This window comes from Rhea pennata, chromosome 2 (genome assembly GCF_028389875.1).
Source record: "Rhea pennata isolate bPtePen1 chromosome 2, bPtePen1.pri, whole genome shotgun sequence".
NCBI lineage: Eukaryota > Metazoa > Chordata > Aves > Rheiformes > Rheidae > Rhea > Rhea pennata.
In genome coordinates, this window is record NC_084664.1 from 141,483,080 (window position 1) to 141,501,315 (window position 18,236).

The 18,236-nt window shown below is 39.3% G+C and overlaps 1 protein-coding gene across 1 annotated transcript in view; it reads right to left on the bottom strand.

Moving 5' to 3' along the window:
- LOC134136469 (neural-cadherin-like) overlaps positions 1-18,236 on the bottom strand; it is a 52,940-nt gene that overhangs the window by 24,211 nt on the left and 10,493 nt on the right. Inside the window, exons 3-14 of the mRNA XM_062568352.1 lie at positions 16,721-16,915; positions 16,046-16,271; positions 14,191-14,395; positions 13,663-13,774; positions 10,430-10,679; positions 9,527-9,669; positions 9,004-9,176; positions 8,505-8,673; positions 7,123-7,293; positions 2,981-3,153; positions 2,699-2,866; positions 1,538-1,787 (exon numbers count right to left, since the gene is read on the bottom strand). Coding sequence (XP_062424336.1) covers positions 1,538-1,787; positions 2,699-2,866; positions 2,981-3,153; positions 7,123-7,293; positions 8,505-8,673; positions 9,004-9,176; positions 9,527-9,669; positions 10,430-10,679; positions 13,663-13,774; positions 14,191-14,395; positions 16,046-16,271; positions 16,721-16,850 — 2,170 coding nt within the window. The 5' untranslated portion in view covers positions 16,851-16,915. The remainder of the gene's footprint in view (positions 1-1,537; positions 1,788-2,698; positions 2,867-2,980; positions 3,154-7,122; positions 7,294-8,504; positions 8,674-9,003; positions 9,177-9,526; positions 9,670-10,429; positions 10,680-13,662; positions 13,775-14,190; positions 14,396-16,045; positions 16,272-16,720; positions 16,916-18,236) is intronic.

Consider the following 18,236-nt stretch of genomic DNA (forward strand, 5'->3'; position numbering starts at 1 on the left):
TGCTGCAGAATACCAAAATAGAAGGGCTGTAATCACAGTTCCTCAGAACCATCTGTCTTTATAAGAGAAGCAAACAAAATGCTTAATATCTCATTCTGTGAACCCTTAAGCACACATTTGATTTTACTACTGCCATGTGATTCCATTGATTTTGACACAAAAATATTTACAGTATTAACATCTTAAATTACTTAAATTGTCAGTGTGGGCTCTCTTATATTCCATTTTCCTTTCACTTTCATATGCATAATCCTTTGTGAAATCTTTTTTCTGACAGATATTTTTGCATGTTGTATAAGAGAGAATGTGTCTTGTTAGAGATAAGTCTTACCAAATTCACTGAGCAAGACAATGGAAAATAAGGCTATCTATCTGCTCTTTAAAGTCTTCCTTTTGTGTGTGCTTGTATATAAATAAGTGACAATTCTACACAGTGAAACCTTCTGGTGGCTAATTCTGTCTTAGAAGTTTAACTCACCTTTTCCCCCACTAATGCATGCATGCCTGCCTATATGTACACATACTTTTTTCATATGCAATATTACATTATTGAAAAAGGACTTTTGCTTGTGAGCAAAATGAAGCTGCTACTAAAGACTGGTACTAATAATTGCTCTGTGGAAAAAATGTTTTGGGATATGGTAATTTATGTATAATGAGGCTCAGACTCTAACTTTAGCCACTGCTGCTGTACACATTAGAAGAGTTTTTGCACTAGTAGATTGTAGAAGACAGGATAATGCTTTGATTATGTAAAGCAGAGGCATCAGATATCCATTCAAATCACTGTTTTAGCACTCTGGTGTCTATGGTGGTGACAGATACAAATGTTTCTACTGAAGACTTCACTTACAAATATTTGCAACATAAATCTCTACATAACCTAAGTTATTTGCTAAGTTATTTGCTAATGCTTCAAAAAGCAGGGATTAAATCAGACTTACAGTTTTTAGTAGTTTTACAGGAGTGGAACCTTACAAACAGACCTCACTGTAGGCATGGTTAGATCATATCTTTGAGATAAGCACCTTTGTATTTTCATTTCTACAGTTTTAACCTCAATGTTAAATAGAAAGTTCCTAATGCAACAAAAAACCAGATAGGTTGGTTTTGTGTTTGATATCTGCATTCTTTGTCTTTCTACAACAGAAAACTCCCAGTAATACACGTCTCTTTTCAAAAACATCAAGACATTTACTAGATTCCTCCTCCTATCAAAGGAAAAATTTTGCAATTTATATTTTATAATTATATATTGCAATTTATAAATTTTATATTTATAAAAGTAAGTACTACAGTATGGTATAAACATTCACACAGTACATTTTTGCATTAACACATTTCCACATTTTATAGTTGCAATTAGAAATTGTGTCCAACAAACATTTTTATGACTGTATGCAACTTCCTTTTATAGGATTAAAATTGTCCAAAGAATTTATAGGTGGCTAGGAATCTCATGTATGCTACATCATTTCATGATTTTATAGCAAAAATATTTTCCTGAATAAGCTGTTCCAACAACAATGGTACTTACCTGTTATATTGACACAGACAGTAGTAAAGGAAGCTATACGAGTCATTGCTACATTTTGCGCCCAGACTCTCAGAGTGAAAGACTTGGTTGTCTCAAAGTCAAGTGGTTCAGAGACTAGAAGAGAAGCAGATCCATCAGCTCTGTTTGGCTTCAGATAGAAACGAACTGGCATGTTAGTCTCTGGAACTTGACCCTCCTCCAGATTATATGTAACCCTGGGATTGCCAAGAGGGGATGTGGCTTTGATAGTCTGAAGAAAAAAAGAGCCATCATATATGTTCATGAAGTGTGGGGTTGCAAGTGTTACATGTTCAATTTGATGGCAAAAACTGTGCAGGCATGACAAGGATAACAGACAAAACAGAAATCATTTATTTTCATTCTGCAGAGTTGAGTTTAATTTTACAACATTTAGGTTTGCTATAGCTCTTTGATCAACAGTAAATTCATCTGCCTGCAAATTTGCTAAAAGATAATTGTATCATTGGCTGAAGAAATTACTCTTCTCTTTGCCTTCCACAGGAAAGATAATCCAAAAGGAGACTGTGTCTCCACTGAGCTGTACATTCAATCAAGCAAGATACAAACAAAACCAAATTTTTTGAAGTTTTTTGATACCACATATAGGAGGAGGAAGGCAGACATCATTAGTAATTTACAGAAGAGACCATCCTTAAAGAGTAAGTTAGTACAGATTAAAGAGAAAGATGTGGGATAGAAGAACTCCCAATACAAACTACTGCTAAAATGGAACAGACAAACTGCAACAGTACTTAAGAGAACATGAGAAAAGTTGTAGAAAAGATTTCAGGCAGGCAGGATGCAAGAGCAGACAACTAGCTCTTGGTGCAAACACTCAAGGATTTCTTGCACAGGCAGAGCATGGATCTCACTTTTTATTCAAAGATGCTGCCTGTGGGAGCACACCCTGCAGGCCATTAGTTTTAGGGATCACTAGGTAAAATACTGGTGTATTCTGCAACAGATATTCCTGTCAAACCAGGAGTACACAGTTACGGAGGCTCATAATGGAACAGCACAATGTGATACGTTTGCACAGTGGGCATGCATATATCCTCATGAGGATACAGACAGAGCACAAGAAAGGAAGACGGTAATGTGGAAGGAAGAGGGAAGGAAGCAATCATACTTTTAACGTACCACTATCTTGGTGTCAGGAACCGTGTTTTCAGGGATTGTTACCCAGTATCTGTTCTGCTCCCAGAGGGGTGGCTGGCTGAGTGCATTAGTGATAGTTACAGTCAACTCCACAGTGCTACTCCTGTTGCCTCCATCTGTTGCTACAATGTAGCGACTAATCTCTGTTGCCTACCAAATAAAGATGACAAATCATTTTGTGCAAATCAGGAGATTGCAATTAACACTCTCCAATGGATTTGAGGGGTTGAAGGATGCTCTATTCCAAACACACAGTCATGTTACCTGGGAGATTTGACGGTTTAAATACACCCAACCCGTGCTGGGATTGATCTGGAAGTATTCCAGTTGGTGCTCTAACATTGAATATGTGATAGCAGCATTCACACCTTGGTCATCATCATGAGCGGCGACACGAAGAAAACTTGTTCCCAATGGAGTGTCCTCATGGAGGAAATCTTTGAAAAGACAAACGTATTGTCAGTAGGCCTTGCTCTAATTTACCACGCTGTGTGTTACAGAACTACTCCTGCATATAACAATTAATAGACAAAAGAGGGATCTTCACAGTCAATGCCAAACTTACAGCATAGGGCCGCTCTTTAGACATCTCTCATGCAGGATTTCACTGATAATCTGGAAGAGACTAAATACCTGGGCTGATCTGAACCAGTTCCTCACGGCACCATTTCTGTTTCAGAGCAGTTGGTTTTATATCAAAAATAGATTTTACCACTGCTTTTCCAGTCAAGGCAACATGTAAAACTTCAGAGTCACTGTCACATGAGATTAAATGTTTCTGTAATGAGGCTGGTTATAAAGTATTGTCACTAAGATAGTATACACATTTTTGTTTTAGCTTTCCCTTCCCTTCCTCTACATGCTGGGTTGTTAAGAAAGCTGTTAATGAAGCAGGTTTACTGTTTCCCTCGTAAAGTTTTTGCTGTAAAGCCTTGCTGGGATGACTGTGCCTGTGAAACGGAGCTCTAAATCACACAGCAATGCCAGCAGCTCCCTCCCCACCACTGTTTCCATACTCTATCTTGGACACAAGAATGACTGCTACCTCAGAGAACATAATTTTGCCAAAAGAGATTATTCTGACCAGGAGATTGCTCAAAAATTGCTGTTTTTTTTTTTTTTTCATGTAGACCATACATCACCACATCAGCCCCACATCACAAAGTTCCTGCTAATCCTCCAGCAGGACAGTTCTGGTGACTCTTACTCTCTCAGCTGTGGGTGCTGCTGTCCCTCCCAGCTCCCTGCTGCCTGCACTTGCTCCTCTCCACAACAGCACTGGCAAATCCTACATCCACCTGAGTTCCAGATACCTCAGATCACAGTCAAGGCTACTGGATTGAACTGCTGGTTAACAGCAGACTGGCATCAAATGGAATTATTTATGAATTGAGTTAATCCTGAACTGGAGTGGTAAAAACAGCAGCACCACTGGGAGACAATAGGTAATCACAAAGCATAAAGATGCAGGTCATAGTAAAGATCCCCCTAAGAGACCAGCCACAGCTCAAGAGTGTTTGGGAGAAGCTGCCTTGGGCAAAGGTATAACGATCATTTTCTATATGCCCCTCTTCTCAGGTGTTCCTCCCTGTTCCCAGCAATATGTGGCTTAGGGACCTCCTGAGATAAAGATAGCATTTTTGTGTCAGTAGTCCTAGATGTATTAAACCTTTTTTTAACCCACTTTTATAATCGGCATCTACAAATTTGTTGGCAACAAGTTGCACAGTTGAAGTACCTATTGGATAGAAGAGTCATTCATTTTGTCTGCCTAAAGCTCAATTCTTGGCAGGGACAAAATTATGAGAAATAGTGAACAGTCATTTCCTAGTCCCCTCCTCAGTGCTGGGCACAGTTGTATATACAGCTATCACATCCCTGTCATCCGTTTCTCTTCCACAGTGAACTTTTCAGCTTGTTCTGATCTGAGATTGCTCCTGATTTTCCACCCATCCTCAGCCATACAGTCCCACTTTCTTCTCCAAGCACTTACTGGTGCTTGCCTGATCCTATTTTGAGGTGGTTCCATGTATTAAATTTATCTGTCAGCTTAGTGTACTGAAACGGTCCTGACAGTGAAAAGATTGCACTTGCTAGATAGGTTTAGACAACTCAGCCTATTTAACTATGTCGTGTTCAGAAACAACTTCATACCTTGGATTTACCTTCTATGCCCCTATTTTACTATGTCATTTTGAGATGGAACAAACAGAATTGCACACAATATCTCTACTGTGATATGGTCATGTTTTCCATTTTGCTTTTCCTCCTTCTTAATATCTCCAGTCTCTGGCACAGGGGCAGTAAAATCTCAAACCACCAAAACTGCTTGCTCAATGAATAGGAAACGGAGTTTTACTAGCTGTGCCCTGCCTCTCCGGATATTTAATTGGCCTACAATTCATGTCCCTGCTATGTCAGTACAGTAAAAGCTGCTCTCAGAAGAGATAAATGAAAATGGAATTTACTGTTAGGAAATACCTTAAAATATCCTTTGTCCTATGTTTACATTTATGCTTTTATAGTCAAATCTTGTTAAATCACATTGTAAGAAAATATTCACAATTACTTAGGCCATACTATCCCACCTGATGTACTTCTCCTTGCTGCTGGCATAACATCAACAACTACTATACCATATAGTCAAGCATTTGTTTAATGACTGCCTTCCATGCAGATAATAGGATGCATAGCTTAAACTAGGGTTTGACCAACATCTTAGTGCAGAGGAATAAAGAACTAAGTTTCAAAGACGAACAGGAACTGAGGACTGATGGTATTTGATCCTGTTAGAAAGGAAACTATTTTTAATTCTATGATGTCCAAATACTGATTTCTTATGTACAGATGTTTGAAAAGTACTATCCATAAAGTGATCTGATTATCTGTAGTTCCCCAATCCCAAAGAACTGCCTTTGTTACAGGACATTTGCTGGTTCTCCATATTTGGGGAAAAAGAAAAAAGAATGTCCTTTCTTCAGAAGTGCCAGAGTTGTCATAGTTACAAAATACAAACTCACAGCTTCACTGCTCTTTCAACAAAAAAAAAAAATCACTTGTAGGTCCATCTGAAGGACATGTTTTAAGGTACAGTAGAAAGGTTCATCTTCGCTCGTACACTACCTTTACCTCAAGGGCTTCTCTGGTCTGTCCCAAAATATTTCTCTCTCTCAAGTGAGATCATTCACACTGCTGCTCAGTGCTGCTTTGGTCAGACTTGCAGAATCTACTGACAGGAACGTAGAAATTGCTATTCTCAATCAGCACATCTTAACTACATGGCACTTGAGTTAGTGTAAGATACTCTAAAAGGTAAAGAACAATTTTCTCTCTATCCTTGATCATAACTGTAAAATACAGACATACATTTAGATTCTTTACAAAGAGATCATTTTCTCTCCTTATTAAAACACTGTCACTTGTTCACAGCCATACAAGCATCCAATCTTGTTGCAATCCTACTAAACTGTTGGCCTATGTGATGCTAAAAATGACATACTTAAAAATTATCCTTGTTTTAATAATGCATTGGTTACTGCTTTGCCCTACAAAATGTTTCCACAGAACTAGCGAAATATCTCCAAAATACAGATATCTATGTGTCCATATATAGACATATGTATATGGATAAATCCACGGATTTATCACATGAATCATCAACCATTTATTGCCATCCTTGTTGAAGCAATCATGTAAGGAAGGGTCTGTCCTAGACCAACAACTAGGGAATACGCTTGTCATTTACGGATGACATCAAATGCAGAGAGTTCAAAGGCAATAAAGTGCAGGAATCAACTGGAGAAACAGCAAGTAAGATTAAATCAAAGACTGATGAAAAGCATGCCATGGGGGGGAGGGGATGAAAAAGGAATGATACTAGAACAAATCGGGGTAACTGTGCTGCTGAACTAGCTATAGGAGGGATCGGGGCTCACAGTCAATGACAGGCTACAAACTAAAGATTTCAAGCTGTCTGACAGGAGATAAAGACCACTCTGGCCTATATGAATAGAGGTACTGTGTTAAAGAGATACAGATGACAATTGTTCTTCTAGTTGGGGTTGATGACTTCTCAGATAGGATGTTATGTTTTGTTTCGAGACATTGAATAATGAATACGCAAAAAAAATGGACAGGGAAAAGACACAAAGGAAAGGAATCAAATCTGCCTAATCCAGAGGACTGAAGACACTGTCACTGTATTAAAGAGTATTGCAATAGTTAAAATGCTGTTATAAAGAGGACAATGATCAATTCTTCATATCTCCACTGAGTATGGGTAAGTAGTAACTGGGTTAGTTGGCAGCAAAGTAAAGTTTTGTCACCTGAAAAACAATCATTGTTATATGGAACTACTAAACAAGTTCACGTTACAATACTGGAATAGGATGTTAAAAACCACTCACATTGGTAGCGACTGTTTTCAAACTTGGGATCATTGTCATTGACATCAGCAATAAAGATGGTGATTTGACACACACCGATCAGCGGTTCTTGTGCTTGGTCTGTTGCAGTAACAGAGAGCGTATATTCCCTCTGCTTCTCCCGGTCAAAACTCTGAGTGGTTGTGATGATTCCTGGAAACATAGATACCTCCTGTTCTGTATGTCACTGAGCCTCAAGACTAAATTCACAGACCAGGATCCTGCATTTCACCCACACAGGAGGAAGCTGTGACGGCACACTACAGCTCTATAACTTAATCCACACCAACCTGCAATACATGTTTTGGACAAGACCAATTACAAGACCCTGTCTCCAATTCTCATACAGCCAGCAGCTCCTCCTAAGCCCCTTACTACCTGCAGTCAGCAGCTTTCTCCCCTGCTGCCCTGATAAGGAGCTTCAGTCTAAACACCTTGTTATTTCACTCCTCATGGAATACAGAAATACTTTCTCCTGCTCCTTCCAGCGATAGTCCAAGACAGCTTGTTATTACTCTGGGGAAAAGTCACACCACAGAAGGCTTAAATGATGCAACCACAGCTGTCTTTACCATGGAAGCTGGAGGCTGCCTCACTGAATAGATTAAGCTGGGATTGAGCAATGTAGCTCAGTTAATAAAGCATACATTTTCCTCCCCAAGGTCAGCTCTTCTTCTCGACTGACAAAGTCTCTCCCTCTCTTAGCTCTTCTTTCTGGCTGTGAAACTTTAAGCTGGCCTTCTTGAGGCCACTTCAGACCTTTCTCCACTATGCTAAAGTCTAGGATTCTGCTTCTCTGGCTTTGGCCCTTCTATTCTATCGCTGAGTCCTGGACACTGACAAGCAAATTCCCATGTTACTGTTTTGGCTATAGAAACCTCAACAACTTTTATTACTCAACTCCTTCATCTGAAACGCACCATGTCTGTCACTGTTCCTTTTCTGATATGAATGTATTACCTCTATGCATACTATACTGGACTTCTTACTTGCACATGAGATAAGAAAGAACTGTTAGGTTGCATTAAAGGGAAGTACTAACTCAAGCTGTTAAATGTTCACTTTCTACTCTATATTTTTACAGTAACACTCAATCCAATATGAAATTAAGAGATTTAGAATAGCTTGTCACCTTTGGAGTGAACTGAGTTTTGTTTTCCTATTTAATTTGTCATTTAAATCAGTATCATCTTAAGCAATATGGAAGATTATCTACATACTCTAAGATTCTTTCAGTATTTACTCTGTAAGTTGTTATAGCTAACCCAACAGTTATACTGTTAAAGCATAAGCCTACATACACACACTCATACAACAGTATAAAGGCATTTTCATTTTAATTCAGTAAGCTGAAAGGTATTAACCTGTGTCTGGATCAATGCTGAAGCCTAGGGAAGCTCCATCTCGGTGCATGAGCCCATACTTCACTTCTCCATTCAAGCCAAGATCCGCATCATAGGCTTCTACCTGTAGCACATGTGTGCCTGGAGGCTGATTCTCCAGAACCCAGGTGCTGTCACTGTAGTAAGCACACTAAAAAGACATCCAAAGTCCAACTCTTATTACACAGGGCTACATGATTTAGCTACCCAGTTTCAACACTCTTTCCAGCACATCTGAGAAGAACTCAACACTGAAAAATCAAGTTATAAGGGAGAAAAAGAAAGAGGGAAAGAAAAGGAAGACTTTGCTCTTCAAGTATCAAGAAAGCTGACTGTGTGTTCCACTTACAGATTCATTCTGTTCTGTATATACAGTCCCTTATGTTCACCAGTTATCGTAAGTAATCAAGAAAGACTCTGTAATCCCAGTTACAGACAAGAAAAGAATCGATTTATCTATCCACGATAAAAGATATCTTACCTCTCTGAAGACAGGCTTATTGTTATTAATATCAATAACTCCTACAATAACCTCAGCAAAACTGCTGAGAGGAGTGGGTCCGCCAGAGACATTGTCATCTATTGCGGTAATGTTCAGTACGTATTGTGGGCCTTTCAGATTAGGCAGTGGGTTTCTGCGCAGTTTAATGATACCTAAATTTGACAGAATAAAGTGTTGGTTTCTTACTGTGTAAATAAACAAACAAAATCAAAGGAACACTACATTTTTCTGCCACTACATTGTTCGTTGAGTTTGCATTTTGGATACAAAGCATAGGATTCAGTCATTTGAGACCACACAGTTCCTGGACCAGGGCCTCAAAATTTTGTTGATATTTGGAGAACAATAATCATATCAGAGAGCTAGTTCTCACTGATATGAAGCATCCCCACTTGCAGATTATCTGAACAGATTGCTTTCTTACGATTTTTGACACAAAGATGAAGCAGGGTCAAGATAGATTACATAGTAAATAATGGTGTTTTAAAACCTCTTTTCTTACCTTTTTGACTATCCAATTCAAAGTTGCCCTCCTCATTACCTCCTGTAATTAGGTATAACACTCCATCTCCATCAGGGTCCTTTGCCCGAACAGTAGCCACTAAAGTACTGGGACCAGCATCTTCCGAAAGGAAAGTTCTGTAACTGATGCACATCAGGGAGCAATTACAGCACATTCACTAGCAGAATAAACATTACTGTGTAACAGTATGTCACTGATTACAAGTTCATTATGAATGCATTTTTTTAAAGCTCTGGACATGCAAAAACTTTAACCAGTTTAAGACGAAAGGCTTTGAATATCCATGTTTCGCATAAGGTACGTATTTGAGGATCGTAATCCAGCAATTCGATATATATGATTTCCAAGGATCTTTTAGACGGTATCAATATGCACTATACTACACCACATTGCAAAACACAATCACTTATCTCCTCTCCTAAGGAGGAGAAAATGGACTGTTATCTGTCACGCAGTATTTCTTATATGCCTACATATTAACAGGAAGCATCAAATGCTAGGGAGATGAATGTGAAACAGTATTTCATTTTGTAAATACATGTATTTACATTTTACATTTTAAAAAATGATGTACTTTAAACTTACAAAAGAATTGTAATTATTTTAACCATTTTAACCACACAAGGCCTCTTGAAGTTAGCTTATAATACAATCTGCTGATGATAAAATTAATTTTAATGTTCGCTAACTACCATCTTCATCTGTATTGTATTTTACATGGAAAATCACCTTCAGACCTAGGAGTTAACATAGTTAAAATCACTCCCCATGGGGCTAAATATTTTATTCATTCTGTTATCTCTATATAAAACAGTTGATCTAACAAGTCAGTATGCTAGCATCATAACTCTAGAAACAGAGCAAGTGTTAAATCTGGCTTACACAGACTGGGAGAACACAGGAGCTTCATCATTCATGTTGGCCACTCGAATTCGCACCGATGCCGTTCCTGTCCGAGGGGGATGTCCTTTATCGACAGCTATCACCACAAATTCATACATATGGTTTGATCGCTCAAAGTTCAGCCTTTGGTTAGAATTGATGACCCCATGACGTGTGATGGAAAAATCAGCACTCTGAATGAAGTAAGTGATCTCAGCATTGGAGCCAGAGTCACAGTCTGTTGCAAAAACTATTAGAGAACACATTTAACAGAACAGTCATGCGGCAAAAGCAGTTTGGTTACATTATTTCCTACCTAAGAAATTTGAGATACTTTTCTGAGAACAGAAGTCATGCAGATATGTCCTATATATAAAAGCATTATTTTGTAGTAAGAGTTTGGGAATCCAGCAGGAGACTGGGAGGAAAAACAAAAACAAAAGAACTCCTCCCACCCCCACCCTAGCTTGACTGATCACAGCAACTTGAATTTGCAAGGGACCAGTAATCCCAACACAACGCAACACACTGCACAAATAGCAGCTGACACTGGTAATTACCACAAAATCAATACGCACATTGTTACAACGCTATCAGTCATAAACTGTGTCCTTGCTCCCTCTGGGGATGCCGCTCAAATTTAATTAGCTCCCAGCTATGTTATAGTGAAAGTACTTTTTAATTACTATGTTATAGTGAAAGTACTTTTTAATTACCTGGCACTTCAAGGTACAAAGAGTAATTAAACATCTTTCCCAGCAAGTGTTTATTCAGTGCACTCAGTTTCCCATCTGTTCTGAAGGGGCAAATCAGCAGAACAAAACGCTGGAGCTTACATGCATTATCAAAAATCATTTTAAGAGCAAGAGTTCACCTCTTTAAATATCCTGCCATTTTCCTAGTCAAACAAAGAGGCTTAACCACCTACCAACACCGATTTTTAAACAAACTCCTTATTCTACCTTAAGGATTCAAAAGCAGCCAACTCAGTAGCAAAACCTTCTTTGCAATACATAAACATGATTCCTGAGCATGCAGCAAGTATACTGCACACCCTAATAGGCACCTATAGTCTCACTCAAATAGGCAAAAATAAAATGTAGGAGGAAGAATCAATGACTCATAATTATCAGAATATTAACTCAAAATAGGAAAGGAGAGGAAAGAAAGAAATTTCAAGAAGAGCTGTGAAATATTGTTCTACTAACTGGCAAAAATCAATTACTTCTGCCTTTGAAGGGTTACTCATTTCAGTTTAAAAAATTGTAATAGGTTGTTTAACATTTCCATGTATTACAGACTATCAAAGCAAGGGCTGTAGAATTAATCACCTTCCTTGCTGTACTGAAAATCTAAATACATTATAAACTCAGGAAAGACTGAAATGAAAGTGGCTTAAAACAGTTAAATTTGCTGGTCAAGTAGCATTTTTAGAAAGACATGCAGATAAGCAAACGTGTATTTTGATTTGAAAAGTTCTGATCTAATCTACAGAGTCATATCTGAGACATTTTGACTGTTTTTTAATTCACAAAATGCCATTTTGCATGCTTAATGATCATACATTCTTTCTAGCTTTTCTCCTGCAGACATGGAAAGTGAAAAAGACACACCCTGCTTCTCAAAAGCAACTGGACATTTCTTTCCATCCTGTAAACTGTCTGTAACCAGACTGCACTGCAAAGGTATCTCGAGGGCCATACAAAGACTACAAACAGGTCTGTGCCAGCTCTACCTATGCTCTGAGCTAGCTTAATGTAAGCTAACTACAATTCAGCATCAATATTATGTGATACAAACCAGACTTCAATTGCGCTAAAACAACAGTGGTTGACAACTAAGACCTACATTTCATCATTCACAGTGTTAACAAACGGCATATATCATGCTAACTTTTTCATAGTCATTGATTGCAACCCAGTCAGCCACAGAACGGCGAAGACTGTCTGGAATTTGCATTTCTTTTTGTCTGTGGAACATCCTGTGGTTGCAAAATCCCATCTAGTCCTTGAGGAATTGCAGAATCATAGAATCAGTAAGATTCTGAATAGAATAGCCAGGGTAAGAGCTGCTTTTTGCAAGATAGTATGTGCTTTGGCAGTCAGCTTCAGTGGTAGAGTACTTACCCAATGGTAGAGTACTTCCTTGCAGTCTTTACCAAATGTTGTTTTGCCCTTCAACATCAGGCAAGTGTTCACTCACTGCTTTTCACTGACTGCCACTATACTCTCACCTATTGTTTTCTTTTTTAAGATCAGTCTTTCTCTTCAAATTTACCTAGTACGGTAATATAATTCAACTGCATGAAATTGTAAACCTCACTGCACAGCTTTGTCATTCTACTTGCTTTGGACCCAGGGCTACATTTTTCCCACAGCAGGGTGAATTTTGATCACTATTACAAGACTGTTAGAGAGAACAACATTCATCTTTCCAAACTAAATCACATACTTGGGAATTTTTAGGAGCTGGTCATTCTAATCAACTGGCAACTTTTTCTTTCTCAAGAGCCATTACACCAAAAACAATACAATGATCCATAACATGCCACGAGGCCACAAGCATAAAAACAAAGTTCACAAGCTTTTCAAAGGTTTCCTTTTTAATGCTTTGTAAGTCAATGTTAAAAATCTACTTAATAGAACTATTTAATCTCCATTAAAAAAAAAAAAAACTTTTTTTCTGGAACATATTAAGAAAAAACTAGTTACAACTGCTTCTGGGAAAAAAATGATGGCCAAGCTGAGTTAAAGGAAAGATTTAAGGTAAACAAGTTCTGGCAGTCCAATAAGTTACTGCCTACTAGCTAAACTGCCTTAACTACTCTTGTGTGTATCTTTAAATTACCCCAATTGCAACGTATAACATAGAGTCATTTTCATTGCAGCTAACTACAGCCATGCGTTACAGTTCACGTGGAAAAAACATTCTACAAGGAACTCTCCCTGCTGATGGATCCCGCAAGATCCTTCCCTGGGCACATCTATTTGACCCAGCACAATGCAGGGAGCAGTCACCTGAGCTAGCTCTGACGGAACAAACAGAAGCAGCAGAGTTACTTTGGCACTGATATGCCCTTTTTGTGAGTCAGCTTGTGCAGGCTACCACAGCTTTACTGCCACCAGGACTCAAAGCTGGGTCTCCGCAGTGCTTTCTCAGGGTAAGAATGTGAACACATAGCACAAACTGACAGGCCTGTGACTTGACTGAAAGAAAGGTACCAGACCATTTACCTTGCAGGAGAGAAGTGCCCACAGGAATCGTTTCGGGAATGTTGTCTCTGCTGTAAATGGAGTGCTGGAATTCAGGAGAACAGTCGTTTTCGTCAGTGATATGGACCAGGACCTGAGATAAAGGGACATGCTGAGAGACAATTTTAGTTTCTACATGTAGGACTTTGGGCACCTCATTCTGGATATTGTCTGGGCATTCATTGCTTTTGTTGCTGTCCCATCTTTGCACCGCCAATGTTAAACTTTTTCTCACACTGTTTCTGGAACACACAGAAGTATTCTTATCCACTTCCAAGCTGATGGGAGGCAAAGCCAAAGATAAATAACATCAGCAGTATTTTGCAGAGCCTAAAACCAAACCCACATCACAGCCCACTCTTCTGCCTTGACAATAACACTTCCTTCCTTTTGTGCACCATTTATCTTCACATGAGGTCTCTAGGCTATATGTGTGTGTAACCAGCTCACCTAATGAGGTAACACAAATTGAAGAGGCATTGGCTAGGGAAAGATAAAGGATTCATGTACCTCAGTCACACTGCTAAGAGTGCTTTCAGCTTCCATTGCTTTCAGTAAGAGGTGATAGAGGTGGTGCTCGCTCTCATAATCCACAGAATAGGTCAAGCTGAGCTCTCCGCTCTCCTGCCTCACCCTGAACAGCCCGCTGGGGTTCATCAGCAGCGTGTACGAAAGAGGCTGGCTCTGGAAAGAAACAGCCTCAACAACTGCTATTCTGTAAAGAACAAGGGAATAATCCTTTGCTTTAAAATGGCAACAACAAGAACTGTCTTGGGATACCTAGAAGAGCTAAAAGCAGGAGAGGTGAATTTGTCACTCCTGCCATGCTCAGTTTTATATGCAGACCAAAATTCCCTATGCTACAGAGAGCCCACCTACCCCTTCCCGTTACTACAAACCGATCATCTGACAAAGCAGAGCTGGGATAAGAACGCATTTCAACCTCTTGTTAACAAGAAAGCATCTTTCTTTTTTTCCCTTATACACCCCTTCCAAATACTTGACAGTAGTTATTGTTTTACTTCAACTATCTATATAACTGAGCTATCATACTTTCACTTTTCTATTTCTTTAAAGCTTTAGATTGAGAAAATGAACTGGTTGAGAAAATGAACTGATTCAGAGATGGATGGGAAAACATGAAGTATAAAGCCTCTCCAGATCATGCTACCCACTCCAGTAGGAAATGGAATCAATGTTTACCTTTCTACTATGATTTATGTTTTAAGCTCTCTCTCTCACATCAGTCTCTGGCCAGGGTGACAATACGCTTTAAACCTCAGTGAAATCTCCAGGGAAGGAGACAGGTTTTCCTCCTCCTCATTCACATCCTCTTTTAAAGAGAAAGTGGCACATCTCCAGCAGTTTTTCTCACTTCCTCAGCTTACTTTGAGTTTCCTACTCCTCAATGTCCTGCAGCAAAGTTACAACTACTATTTGGTATGTAGAAGTTTCTGAAGGGAGGGTGTCAAGGGGATGGGGACAAACTCTTTTCAGTTGCTCCATGTGACAGGACAAGAGGCAATGGGCAGAAACTGAAGCACAGGAAGTTCTGCCTGACCGTGAGGGGGAATTTCTTCCCTGTGAGAGTGACGGAGCACTGGCACAGGTTGCCCAGGGAGGTTGTGGAGTCTCCTTCTCTGCAGATATTCAAAGCCCGCCTGGATGCAACCCTGTCTAACATGCTGTAGGTGACCCTGCTGAGTGGGGAGGTTGGACTAGATGATCTCCAGAGGTCCCTTCCAACCTTACTGATTCTATGATTCTATGACTCTAAAGACCTGCACTGCTCTCAAGCAGCTAAACAGTGACATTACTACCAAAGTCAGCTCAGTAGCATCTTCCCAGTACGGCTTGGCTTAGCTACCCTGCACACAATAGCAGACCCTCTGGAGACTCAGCTATATCCATTTGTACCTCCCATGCATGTTGTCATCTTAACAGTCTGGGAATGAATTGGCCTCTTAAAAATTTAACCGTAAGTCAAATATGATACAAACAACTGCAAATCTGGTTAATCAAAAAACAGTACTTTCAGGTACTCATTTATATTTGGAGTGCTCCAGAAGATGCCTATCCAGGAGTTCGTTCATTATGCAACACAGTAAGAACCCAAGGGCATTAAAATGATCTTTTCGGCAGATTTTCAGTATCCCATGCCATACTGTGAGCCACACAAGAGGTTTTTGAGCATGGGAAAAAGCATAATTTATTTTAAAAAGCAGAAATTTTTATTTTTGAAGTGTAACACACAAACACATACATGTAACCTTGTGAAGCAACAACAGAAAATGTCACTTTATGGTGTTCTGTAAGTTCCTCTCAGACTGCAGTGACGGAGCTTACCTAGCAACATTTCACTTACTTTTCTCCCACTGGAGTATTTTCAGGAACGAACACACTGTAGGACATATTAGTAAACTGAGGAGGCCGGGCACCTGCCAGGATGGAAATGGAGGCATAGGGGCTTTTGTTGCTGTATTCATCCACAGCTTGCACTGTAAGCACATATTCCTTGTTCCATGTCAAAGGCAAGCCAGTTGTCATGATGACACCTGTATCCACATCCACTTGAAATCGCTCTTCACCACCTATCAACATATGTAAAAAGCCAGTATGAAAGCTGCCCCACAGCAAGAACATTTGCTTCTCCAGTATTTTTAAAGGTAACCTATGCTCAAATCATCTACGTATGTCCTTGCACACATTTCCTCTTTCCCAGATGCTCACCTTACATCTCATTCACATTGTTTTATTGACTGGTACAGTGTAAAGGAGACAGGAATGTATGAGAACTGGAACCTTTAGCTACCTGTAAGAGTTGCAATTATTTCAAAAGAAAAGTAAAGCAAGGAGTCTTGCAGTAGCAAGACTCCTATCCACATACCGGTTTTACATACAGCATCTCATTTTTTAGCTGCTCTATCTTTTTTGATCCTCCAAGGGATAAAATCTATTAACAAAATAATAAAATGGAAAATCTGTCAAGAAAAATCTGCAACCTCATGAATATTTACCAGTTATTTCAGAATAGACCTACCTGCAATAAGTGTGTAAGTTATCCCAGCACTGCTGGTTTCATTGTTACTGTAATATGCAACAAGCTGGTAGACCAGAGTGCCTTTTCGGGCGTCCGGATCAGCACGAGCCAGATACGGGTATGGATACATGCCCCAGGATAGAAGTTCCTGTTCTGGGGCAAGGAGTGTCACATGGCAGAGATACCAGTCATTATCTGCAAAATATACATATAATATTAGATGGCTTGTTCAAGAACTTTGAACAGGAATTCAATTACTATCTGTAAATCAAACTGAATTGCCCACCACATTCATCCCATTGTATGCACTAAAAATTTAGTAGAAATATGGACTTTTGGTTGGGTACGTATTAAGTGCAGTTAACAACTAAATAAAGAATACTTTCAATAATAGCTTGTAATTAGTTAGATATGCAATTTAAATACTATGCCAGTGACATCACTTGCCATGATACAGTTATAGGAGTATATTCATCTAGAGTCAGGTGAAATTTGACTTTTATTTTCAATAGATTCAGCATAAACAACGTCAGCTTACCAGGTTTTTAGCTGGCATAAAAAAAAAAAAGGATAATCATTGCTGTTACAGGATTTCTCTTAAAAATCAGTAGATACAGCAAGCAATCAAAAAATCACTAAAAAACTTCCAGCTCAAACTCACACTTTTCCCAAAATGCTGAGAAAAGCAGACATGCCTTCCCTCTCTGCACACAGCATCCTATCTGGCCACATGTTTCAGTGAGTGAAACAGAAACTTTGTAATCCATCCCCAGGGAAAAGACTGGAACTTTTGGTTCTGCAGGGAGAGCCAAGCAAAGGGGCAGGTTGACAGGGAGCATGAGTGGAGGAAGCAGCAGGGGAACTATGTATGGGCAGGGGAAGCAGAGCACATGCAGCTCACTAGTGAGCAGGCAGTGTCTGAGACTGGGAGACAATCTGGGTCGAAAGTTAAAAGGGGCAGTGAGTGGGAGCTTTGCCTCCCTTCTGGGAGGGATCTGAGGCACAGGAGACTTGCCAGCAGAGGCTAAAGGCACACATAGGCTTCTTGAATACATTTTTCTAAGCACATTTGTGCTTAGAAACTTGTGTTGTCTTGAGATTGGACTTCAAATCAAAATGAATACATCACTGAATACGTAAGTTCAAATACAGGAAAAAAAAAGGAAACTAAACATAGAAAGGGAGGAAGAGTGGAAATGTACATATAATGAGAAATGCATGTTGACTACCTGATAAAATATGACTGAACAAACACCTGAACAATACTTGAACAAACTGCACTGAAGTTGTAGATCTGTTAAGGTGTATACTACTATCAAAAGAAACACTCATCTTGATTTTCTATATGTTCCCTCATACCAGAAATCCTTAGATCTCTCTCTTCTGCAAGACCATGTTTTACATAGGACTGAGGAGGACAGGAGCTCATGAACAAAATCAGCACCTGAGCCAAGAAGCAATCTAGACATTCTGAACAAATATTACCTCAGAGACCTGATACTAAATAAAACACTCC